The sequence below is a fragment of the Parasteatoda tepidariorum genome, chromosome 7 (assembly GCF_982258835.1).
Source record: "Parasteatoda tepidariorum strain Cologne lab strain chromosome 7, Ptep-v5.0, whole genome shotgun sequence".
In the NCBI taxonomy this organism is placed as follows: Eukaryota; Metazoa; Arthropoda; class Arachnida; order Araneae; family Theridiidae; genus Parasteatoda; species Parasteatoda tepidariorum.
The window spans coordinates 12306630-12318759 of NC_141761.1; the positions used below are offsets into that span (position 1 = coordinate 12306630).

General features: G+C 28.8%; 1 protein-coding gene across 8 annotated transcripts in view; it reads right to left on the reverse strand.

Moving 5' to 3' along the window:
* Positions 1–512: 512 nt before the first annotated feature.
* LOC107437468 (uncharacterized) overlaps positions 513–12130 on the reverse strand; it is a 35104-nt gene continuing 23486 nt past the window's right edge. For 7 of the 8 annotated variants that reach the window (XR_015435306.1, XM_087167314.1, XM_087167312.1 and 4 more), the window contains 2 exons: positions 9805–9948; positions 513–810 (listed from right to left, as the gene is read on the reverse strand). Coding sequence is in view for 7 of the 8 variants with exons in the window: in XM_087167314.1 (XP_087023440.1) it covers positions 649–810; positions 9805–9948 (306 nt within the window). In the remaining variant the exon portion in view is untranslated. The remainder of the gene's footprint in view (positions 811–9804; positions 9949–12130) is intronic. The other variant, XM_087167317.1, reaches the window with a different exon arrangement.

A 12130-nucleotide genomic window follows, 5' to 3' on the forward strand; every position in this document is an offset into this window, starting at 1 on the left:
GCAATTCAACCAGGGTTGCAAAATACCCAGGTTTTCCAGAAAAACTCAACACTGGTGGGTTTTATTGGGCTTTTCATGTTTTATTGGGGTTTTTTTCAAAAGAGAGGGCAAGGATAAGTAAGTATCTTATTTCAAAAAAAGCTTATTTTACTATTAATAATTAAGTTTAATTTTATGAATTGACTTCACATATAGGTAATTAATACAAATAAATTGATGCAAAAGTCTGAAAGAAGTTTCTTCTGACATCCCGATACAAAATGTTATATGCACTCACATACACCACACATTTGAAACTTATTTTGACACAAGATTATTTTTTATTTATATTCTTACTAATCAAAACCCTCTTTAGGGTGGGTTTTACCCAGTAAAAGCCATCCGGGCTTAACCGGGTTGGTGGTTTTCTTGCAACCTTGAATTCAACGGCACTTTAGTTGCCCTGTGGTAACACTGAATTTATTTTCCAGAAAACTTACACACAACTAATTTTAAATAAGAGAGACAGAGTCTACATTGAGATATAGTTTATTTACACAATAGAACATATTGATAAAAGTATTATTTACATTTCTGATAATAAAATAATGTTTATTTAAAATATACTTTTACTGATTATAGGATGAAACGAGGAACATCAAAATATCATCAACAGTCCTCAAAGAATCCAGAATTCAATGCACTTTGAATGGCTTCTTGGCAGGTGGGAGAAAGCCACATTTGCGGTAGAAGCTTCGCCTCCGTCTCCAACACCAGGGGGAGTTGAATGTGCAATCGCATCTTTATCATTGCTTTCGTTGCTTGCACACTCTAATCAATATTAAAAAATAAAATCATATTCTTAAAGAAGTAAAATATTTAAAAAAAATTTAAAGTCAATTACTACATATTTTATGGAAATGAAGTTTTCAAAACTTTTAATAGGGTGTATAATAAGAAAATATCACGGAAATAAAGAAATTAACTTATGACTTTGAGGTTAACTGTAAAAGAAATTTTTTGACCAAAATTCTACATTAATTCTCAGTATAAAAATATTAACTCTCTAAATAGGATGCAGAGAAAAAAAATGTAATAGAGAAAAAAATTATTTAGATTTTGAGGTTGACAGCAAAAAGTTTCTCCAAATTTTTTAGAATTTTAAACGTATTCCCTACATTAAATTTTCAAATCTTTTAACAAGGTATAGAGAAAAAATATACTACAAAATTATAAACCAGAAAAAAGGAATTCAATAATAAAGAAAAATTAAATCAAAATTTTTTTGTTTAATAATATTATAAAAAACATGCATAAGTGTAAGAAATAATGAAAAAATATTTAAAAGAGAAAAATAATTTTTCTTTAAATGAAATTTTAAAGCAGAGATAAAGGCTATTGTGTTAAATAACATAATTCTAAATTTTTTTGAAGGTAAAAATTTCAAAACACAGGGGTAGCAGCAAAGTTTTTTAAAATTTTAGGGTAATTTTAGGAACTTTTTTCAAAAAATTTTAGGCAAATTTTAGGGGTAATATATGATTTTGCTAGGATAAAAACAGATCACACGGTAGTTTATTACATAACAGAAGATTATTACAATTCATCCACACATATCATAAATAATTGCAAGCCATAAAATAAAACTCTGAAATTTATTAAGTCAAGAATGAAATCTCTAAAGTGTAAAAATGAAATTTCAACTTTACATATTACCTATCAGAAATTAAGTGCATAATTCAGGAACAGGCAAAAGTGAGAATAAATCAAGAGAAAAAATAAATTAACACCAACTTGGATTTTTATTTAATTTTTACCTTCCTAATCAAAACTTTATTATTACCCTTTACCTTACTTTATTAAGAAAAACTATTGTGTGATATTATTAGATTTCAAATCAGCAATTTATATTTGAAGTTAAGAGAAAAACAAATTAATCATGATCATTTTTCTAATATATTCTTGATATGATTTGTGAGATTCTTTTACTGCCCTCAATAGTGTTGTGATCTTCAACACTCCTCCATAATTTTGAATGGTATCTTTGTTTAGTCTAAGAGACATAATAGTACTCTCATGGTGACTCACATTAAGCATTGCTTTATTTATCGAAAAACCTCTCTCAGGATCAGAATTCCCATGTGGCAAAATTAAAACAGTTTTAATTAATGTAGTTAAATTCTTATATTTTAGATTATTGCATTTTTATTTATATTTAGCCTATAACTCTAATTTTTTAGGAACACCAACAAAATTTTATCAGATTTTTAAGAATTTTAGGGTTTGCACATAGTTTTAGGAATTTTATGAATTTTAGGGGGAATGCGACCCCTGAAAACATCAATTGAACTGTAAGAATCAAATGCTAATCTGAAAAATCAGAACAAATAATTTTGTAAATTTAAGGAAAAAGAATTTAAAAGGCCATTTATGTTTAAGATTAGAGACACCAAACCTCAGGATTTTGCAGTCAACTACCATAAAACAATATATATATAAAATACTTATACTTATTGTTTTTCTTAACTTTCTTAGTGTTTTCTTGTATTTATTTATTTATTATATATATATATATACACACACACATATATATATATATATATACATATATATATATAATTAAAAGTCAATTTCTACTTAGGTCAACAAAGAAATTTTTTAGTTACTTTTTATTAAATGATTAAATTTTTTTATTCCCTATAAAACTAAATTTAATTATATAAAATTTAATTAATGAATGAATATTTGAAGAAAAAAAAATTATATTAACATCGAGTGTCAACCAATATAAGTTTTAAAAAATGTATTTGAATTTGAGTGGATGAATAAAACGTATTTTATTAACAATTGAAAATTTGAACAAGATATAGGGAGAATGTGAACTAATAGTAGGAATTGAAAAAAAAAAGTTCACAAAAACACACATTTAAAAATTTTTTTTTCTGTTGGTTTATTGTCTTTTCTTTAGTTGAATTCACTGATGAAATTTAATTTTTGAAATTCTTTTGAAATTAAAATGAATTTTAAATAATGTTACATTAGATCTAACAGAGCAACTAATGAGGTATCAGCATTTGAGTCCCAAAATTTAGTTAGAAAAATGAATAAATGAAGAAACAACATATTGAGTGGTTTCGTCTTCAATACCCCGATATAAAAAATAAAAAATTAACATGTGTAAGAGAATCATGTTATGTAATGTAGTAGTATAGCATTTTTGAGAAAAGGGTAATTCTCTGCACACAAATAGACTAAAATGACGTATTTCAGTTTTAACTATAGAAAAATGAATGTAGTTCCATATTGTTTGAAGATTGTCCTTTTTAGATTATCCCTAAAGTCTGAAGTACATAGCTGCCAACATGGATAGGAAAACAATCCAGTTGATTTTACGGAATAATATAAATTTCATAACTGTTGCATAGTATACAAAATATTTTACATATAGGGAATTTTAGGGATCTTTATCGTCATCAAAATACAAAAATTTTATTACACTAAAAACTATAAATGGTCTGCAATATTGGTTGACAATATAACTATAAATGGTTGACAATAGATGAATTTGAAATGTTTTTTTTTATTATGGTAACATATAATCTTAAATAGTAGTAGATATTATTGATGATTAAAAGATTTTGTAATTTAAAAATAATCTGAAAATTTCAGAACAAAGAAAAGCTTTAAACTGACTTCTAAAAGTGAGACTCGCTTCGTTATGTATTAGTAATACTTATTTAAATAGTCAAGTAAGCAATAAACTGAGTAAAAAATTTATTTCAACAGGGATTTTTTTCTTGAAAACCTTCTCAATTTTAGGAAATTTTCAAAAATGTACAAAAATCAGAAATTTTTTTATTATACCAGTAGACAAGGAGAAACTGGCAAAATCCAGTAGAGTTGACAGCTATGAAAGTATTACTTGAATTTAATATTTTTCATTAATTTTGAAATCTATAAAATCTCATTTCCTCGCATGCAACTCTTAGTATCTTACAAATACATATACTTTTCTTTTCGATTTTTATCCTTAAAATCAACACTTGTAGCGTTCTACCTATGTATTATGTAAATTTTTTAGTCCGTCAATGAATTTTCAGAAGGATTTTCTGGAAGGTCAGAAAGGGATGTCAAAGAGGCTTTCCGAGCTCTCGAAGCTGCTGCCACAAATATGGGCCTTTCTATTAACGAAGGTAAGGCAAAATTTGTGGAATTTTGGTCCTCAACTGTAAATTACAGTATCCTTTATATATTAATGGTTATACATTTGAAAGGGTTAACGAATTCAAATACCTTGGCACTGATGTTAACGATCCAAACATACTTAAAGCAGAAATCGACAATAGAATCAAAATGGCTAATAAGTTTTTCTTTGGATCGAGGACAGCTAAGATATAATCTTCTCAGCCAAAAAATAAAGTTAAAACTCTATAAGACACTCATACTTCCTGTGCTACTTTTTGGAAATGAAACTTAGACCCTAAACTCAGATATACAGCAGACACTAGATACCTTTGAAAGAAAAATCCTGAGAGCCATTTTTGGCGCAATTCAAGAAAGGGCAATAACTTTGAGCTCTACCGACTCTATAAGCAGCCCCATCGATAGAGAAGTTAAGAAAATAGCGCCATGAGAATCGTCACCTTGAGAATCCTGAGGGATCATGCCCCAGAGGCAGACCCCCTACTAGATGGCTCAAGGACATCGAAAATAATTTGAAAACCCTAAAGATAAGAAGTTGGAAGGGAGTTGCTTTGGATAGGAGGCGCTGGCATTTGTCAGCTGTTGAGGTAGTCAAAGCTCACAAGGGGCTGTTGCGCTGACGAAGAAGAAAAAATGGATTTTTATTAGGCAAAATAGTTCAAAACTCATGATTCCTCCACTCATAGTGATTTGAAATGTCTGCAAAAGAAATTTCATTTAAATTGAGCTACAGTACGTAAAAAGAAACTGAATGAGCAAATTGGACAGATGTTAAGATAACATTTTCATTCCTTCATTTAAATTTACGAAGGTAATTTATTTTCTAAAAATGTATTTAAGAAAGTTTTAATGTCCTTTAATGGGATGGTTTAAGAATAGACACTGCTATTTCATTCTATTTGTGGGTATAAACAACATTATTTTCTCATTCCCTAACTAATATCATTCCTTTACAAAGAAAAAAATAACACTTGTGAGGGATTGATTTTATGTCTCTAATGACTAGTTAAGAAAGATATTTTTGTTCTTTTTTAATACTTTTTAAAACAAAGGGCTGTCATATAATTAAATACATTCATTAAAATTATTTTTTAAAACTTATCATAAACAAAAATTATCATTCCTACATTTTAATAAAAATAATATTTTTTAAATATTAAAGAGTGACAGCCATGTTTTTTCTTGTTTTTGAACCTTCTGTCATATCTTACTACAAAAAAAATTAGAAATTTTAGACACAATTTTTTTAGCTATCACTACCTGAAAATAGTAAAATAGCTTATTTGTAGTGAATGACCCAAAAATCATTGATGTATACCAAGTTATTAAACAAAATTTCTAAAAGGAGTTATTATGCATCTTAAGACAGTTTTCTTAATTTATTTAGTAACTAAATCTATTATAATTAGCTCAATATATTACAAAAAATAATTTATAATTAACAATTTATCTCTGTACAGCATTGAAACAGATAGTTTAAATTACAATACTCAGTATTTAATTGACATTGAAATGCTAGGTTGACTTTTTAATAAAAATTATCCACACCAGTGGTCAGAAGAACTACATTAATTTATTAGTTTACTACAACTACTTTTTTTTTAAATGTAGTGACTACCAACTACTTTTGAATTCATTGAACTATTTCATTGCTTTAAGGAGACGAAATTACATTAAATGTAAGGGAGTAATAATTAAAAAATATTTATTGCTGTATACATGAGCCAGTTTGTTAATTCCAAAATTTTTTCGTTCATTTAACCTTCAAGTTATCGTCTTTTTCGACAGTGGATATTTATTTTAAGAAATGCAAAATTATCAAATACTTCCAGATTTTTTAGTTGTTTAATGCTCTTTTATTTCCTCTCAGAAAGTAGGTACACCGAAAATGCGTTCCTTTCCTTTGAAATAACATCAACATAGCTGCATACTATACTGGATTTTGTCCATTTTAGAAAATTTCCTAAAATTGAGTAAATTTTCTTAAAAATTCCTTATTGAAATAAAATTTTTGTGCAGATTATTGCTTGCTTGAATATTTAAAGAAGTGTTACTAATCCATAATGAAGCGAGCCTCATTTATAAAAATCAGTCCTTGATGAATTAAATGGCTATTACTGTTCAAAAATACGAGTAAACATAATATAGTTTGTCTACGCAAAGAACCCACAACCCTACTTGAAATAGTTATACCTCATTACCATAGTAACCGCCACCAGTCCAGACGAATGGCTAGAGGAGTTCTAACTTTAGAGAAACTATACCCAGGGTTCATGCTCTACTATAAAAATAAAATTCAAGGACTTTTTAAGACTTATTATAAAATTTTCAAGGACTTAAATTTTAGTTAAAGATAGACTAAAATGTAACATTTTAAACTAAAATGTTTTGACGATAAATGTTAGTCGATAATAGCAGTACTGAAAAATAAGACTTCCATTGCTCTCTCTTGATTTCGGAAAGTGATCTAAGTACATATATATATATAAAAAAAAAAACAAGGGTGATTGGCATCAAGTCGAAAATAAAATTCATGATGCATAAAAACGTCAGGTTTGAATTTTGCATTAAGGCTTATTTTAAGCTAGGTATACAAAGTCTGAATAAGCAAAGATTCGGGCAGAAGACGGGGTAGGGGAGAATGTTCTATATAATACTGTGATATCAATTAGATATTTAAAAACAACTCTGACGGGAGACTTTTATTTAATATTTAAAGTGGCAGAAGCATTTAGACAGTGAAATTTAAATTGTTCTTAAATATAATTTTGAAATTTCGACCACTTTTCTATTTAAGAAAATTAATCAATTATTGGATGTTGCGGCTTGATTATCATTTTAAATTTATTACCAGTCAACCATTTTAAATTGAAACAGTAGCCAACTTTCACCTCAATACCTTCTGATAGATTCTTAGTAACAATTTTGGCCACTGACTTTTTTAATTAACCACTCATACTTGAATTAACTTTTTTTCAGTAGCATCGATCATACGCACTTGACTTGATATTTAAAGTGGCAGAAGCATTTAGACAGTTAACTTTAAATTTTTCTTAAATATAATTTTAAAATTTTGACCACTAATATATTAAAAAAAAATTAAGCAATTATAGGAAGGCGCGACTATTAAATTACTTACTAATGAAAAATAGATCACATCTTTACAGTAACTTATTCAAGAGAAAGCTTACTTCTACTTCTTTCAAGAATCGTGCTGTTGGATTTTAAAATCGCGTGAATATGAATCGCGATTTTGGATTTTAAAATTGCGTGAATGTGAATCATGCTGTTGCATTTTAAAACCGCGTGAATATGAATCGCGATATTGGATTTTAAAATCGCATGAATATGAATCGCGATTTTGGATTTCAAAATCGCGTGAATATGAATCACGATATGGGATTTTAAAATCGCGTGAATATGAATCGCGATTTTGGATTTCAAAATCGCGTAAATATGAATCACGAAATTGGATTTTAAAATCGCGTGAATATGAATCGCGATTTTGGATTTTAAAATCGCGAGAATATGAATCGTGCTGTTGGATTTTAAAATCGCGTGAATATGAATCGCGATTTTGGATTTTAAAATTGCGTGAATGTGAATCATGCTGTTGGATTTTAAAACCGCGTGAATATGAATCGCGATATTGGATTTTAAAATCGCGTGAATATGAATCACGATATTGGATTTTAAAATCGCGTGAATATGAATCACGATATTAGATTTTAAAATCGCGTGAATATGAATAGCGATATTGGATTTTAAAATCGCGTGAATATGAATCACGATATTGGATTTTAAAATCGCGTGAATATGAATCGCGTTTTTGGATTTTAAAATCGTGTGAATATGAATCGCGATTTCGGATTTATAAAATACCGTGATTACGAATCACGCTGTTGTATTTTAAAAACACGAAAATACAAATTGCGATATTGAATTTTTAAATCGCGTAAATAAGAATCACGATGCATAATTTTTAGATCACGTGAATACGAATCGCAGTAAGTAATTTTTAAATAGCGTACAAATACGAAAAACGATATCTGATATTACAACTGCGTGATAACGAATCGCAAAGTTGGATTTAAAAATGCGTGAATACGAATCGCGACGTTGGATTTTAAACTCACGAGAATACAAATTGCGATATTGGGTTTTAAAAACGCTTAAATACAAATCGCGATATTGGATTTTGAAATTGAGTGAATAGGAATTGCTAGTACGATTTTTAAATCGCGTAAAAAAATTTGCAACACGTAAGTTTTAAATCAGTTAAATACAAAAATCGATGATTGATATTAAAATCGTTTGATTAAAAATCGCGATTTTAGCAAACTCCGGTGCAGTTCCTAATATTTAAAATTCCAAAAATCAGCCAAACAAACAAACAAAAAAATCAAATATCGGCGCTCGTAACGAAACGCTTAGACTCCTTTCCACTCTATAGAAAAAGTCGCGGTAATCCAACTATCGTTCGGGCGGCTTGGGTTTCTCCAATAGGACTTCCCAAAAATTTTAGTTTTTGGAACATGGTCGGAAATTTTCAAAATTGGGGAAAAAAAGCGGATTTCCGCTTTTTCGTGGAAGTCTTTCATCCCTGCAACACATAATTTTTAAATAAGTCTAATACGAAGATCGATGATTGATATTAAAATCGCCTGAATAAGAATCGAGATTTTGTCAGAATCTGGCACAGTTCCCAATATTTAAAATTCATAAAATCAGCCAAACGTACATAAAATCCTAAAATCAAACAGTACGCGTCATCATCAGAAAGACGGGGAAGTCATTCTCTCACACTTACGCGCGTCAAAAAGTTAAACATAGAAATACTGGAAATAGGGCTGTTTTCCTGAGTTTTCGATACTTTTCAAGGTCATTTCAAAATTTTCAAGGATTTAATATCATTTTCAAGTACTTCTAGGGGCCCTTGAAAATCAAAATGAAATTCAAGTACTTTTCAAGGCTTTTTCAAGGCCGCGGGAACCCTGTATACCTAATATTTCAAGTTCATTTAATGTTAGTCATAACTTAAAAATATTGCAGTTTTTCTATTTTGATGACTATAAAAATCTCTAAAATTTTCTGTATGTAAAATATACTTAGCAACAATTATCATGAAATTTCTATTGTTTCATAAAATCTACTGGATTTTTTCCTATCCATGTTGGCAGCCATGCATCAATATTTAATGAGTGAGTATTTGTATGTGAAAGTGTGACATTAATTATCCATTTTTCACAATGGCTAGTTTAAATACTTATACATGATTTTCAATTACTTAATTTCTGTTAAAGCTCAGCTTCAGGGTCATTATCATTGCATACATTGATGGACGAAAAAATTAGTTACGTTAGAACCAGGTTTCTTTTCTAAAGTAACGTTAAAAGTAGTTGCCAAGAAACTATTGCTTTATTTTATCGCACTATTCACTACACTACTTTTGTAACAAAGTAGCACACTACAACACAAACTACGAAAAATAGCAGCAACTACTTACAGTGCGATACTTCTGGTTTGAAATTTTCTAAGAAGACTAATACTAGAGGAGTTGGCAGAAACTGTTAGTTTTATGATGATATTATTTCTTAATAAAAGTATGAGAAATGAACTCACAGGTGAAGAGTTTTGAGCTATTGCTTTAACACGAGATACTAAGTCTTGCGGCAAGTGACGAACCTCAACCACTTCATTAACTAGTCCAATATCCCTGGCTTGCTCGGCTGTTATGACTTGACCTCTTAAAATCAAATCCATTGCCTAAATTAGAAAACAAGCACACAAAATCAGCATTTTATACAGGTAAAAATCACAATTTCGATATGAATGGGTCAGAATTTGCAAAGTTTAGGACAGAATGGGTTAATCCATGGTTTAAACCAGGGTTTAATCTGTCTTGTCCAAAACTGTTTAAAACCCTTTTACTCCAATTATGACATATTAAAAAATATTGTGAAAAATTAAATGTTAATTTTAGAGCAAGAAACAAAATGAAGACAATTTTTTGTTTTATTAAAAAAGTTGATTATTATTTTAAATATTGCATTATTTATCCTTATGGGAAAACATAATTTATCAGTATTAAAAGCATATTTATTCATACTTAAAGGATTAGGTATTCACTTTTGTTGTTCAATGAGTTGTGAAGATTCACAAATTATAAATCTTTTCCTATTATATCATTCTAATTTAACAAGTTAAAGTAAATTGTGTAAAAAGTATCAAATATTTATTAATATGTGTAATTATTATGTGTATAATGATTACACAGATAGAAATTTTTATCTTTTACCAAAGTTCTAGGTTTTGGACACTTCAAGACAGTAAAACCCACGTGTCCTGTCCAAAACAAGTTTAGGATGTCCAAAACCTCAACCCTGATTTTTAAGTCAAGATTAATTTGCAGATAAACAAAATTTTTATGTATAAAACTCTTATTAGACATATTTTGGCCAAGGGCTCTCGGACAAGGACAAGATCTGATCAGTAGTACTTAAATATTTTTGAATGAAAAATTTTTGCCTAATACACTATCAAAGGTTTATTTATTTCACAAAAAAGATTTTAAAGGAAGGGAACAGAAAAAGAGTTCCTAGATATTCAAAATTCGCAACAAGTTTTTTCCCTTAAAAGATTTTAATTGACAGCGACTTTGATAACCAACTTGGCAGACATTAGTTAGTTTTCCGTATACCTATGTTGTTAATTGATTCATCAAAGTAAATTATTGTTAGATTACCTTCGAAATACCAATATAACCTGGGCATCGTCGTGGGAAACTTCAGCAGAGGGCATTCAAGAAAAGTTACCAGTAATACTTTTTTCCCTTAAATAGACGCTCAGTAATTTTTCATGATTAACGGCTACGGAGTTGAACATTAGTAGTCGTAAACCCATAAAATTGGGTCTGTTGTTCAACGAGGGTTATAAAATATAAAAATAAAATAACAAATAGGTCTACTCCATTTTTATATTTGTTGTAAAAAATAACACAGAATGGTACTTCAAGACCCTTTCACATGGTGCAGTACACTTTTGTATCTCAGGGGTGATTGTGAGCCCAACTCAAAAATTTGGAAAATTTCTGGAGTAAAATCATTAACGACACATTTCAAGAAATTAATGTCTTTATAAATTTAAATCCTTGATATTTTCCCAACATAATTCAAATGAATAATTATGTAGAAGTTTCTACCAGAAAAAATATTTACAGATGAAAGAGATGCCAAGTATAAAAATTCTCACAACAAGAACTCTTTGACGCAAGAATGTCGCTGTGATTCCCTAGAAAACTTTACAACATCTTGGAAAAAGTAAACAAACTAGCAAATCACAGCTTGACATAATAAACAATAATGTAATCACTAGCAATGGTATTACAACATCTGAGGTATTTATACAAAATACGGTAGGACCATTAAAAAAATTAGGCACTGTCGTTAAAAAATAAACTTGTAATCCGGGCATTCTACATATCATTAAAATGGAGAAACATTGACAAGTTTAGTTGTAAGTGTTCTCATTAATTATTACTTAATGAGTTATACAGAAGGTATGAATCTGGAATCTTAGCATATTTGAAGTTTACCTTCTAAATGAGCAAACTAATTTTGATAAGTATAAATTCAATGTTTAGTTCAAAAGCAATATAGAGTGATTATTTTTTATTTCCCTTCTTTTTTTGTAATTTTTGTATAAATGAGTATAAAATAAAGAACAAGCAAATATTGTTACTCATACCAGCCAACATTAGAGAAATAAAATAACGGAGATTTTACTAGCAGCATTTTTTAAGCTACAAGTAAAGTTTTTATCACGCATAATCATGTAAATCAAATTCAAAGTTGGAAATAATATCAGCACTTACAGCTAGCGAAGTAAAAAATATTTATTTAAATCTTAATCTCTAATTAAGATTTTTAAAGTCATTATTTATAATTGT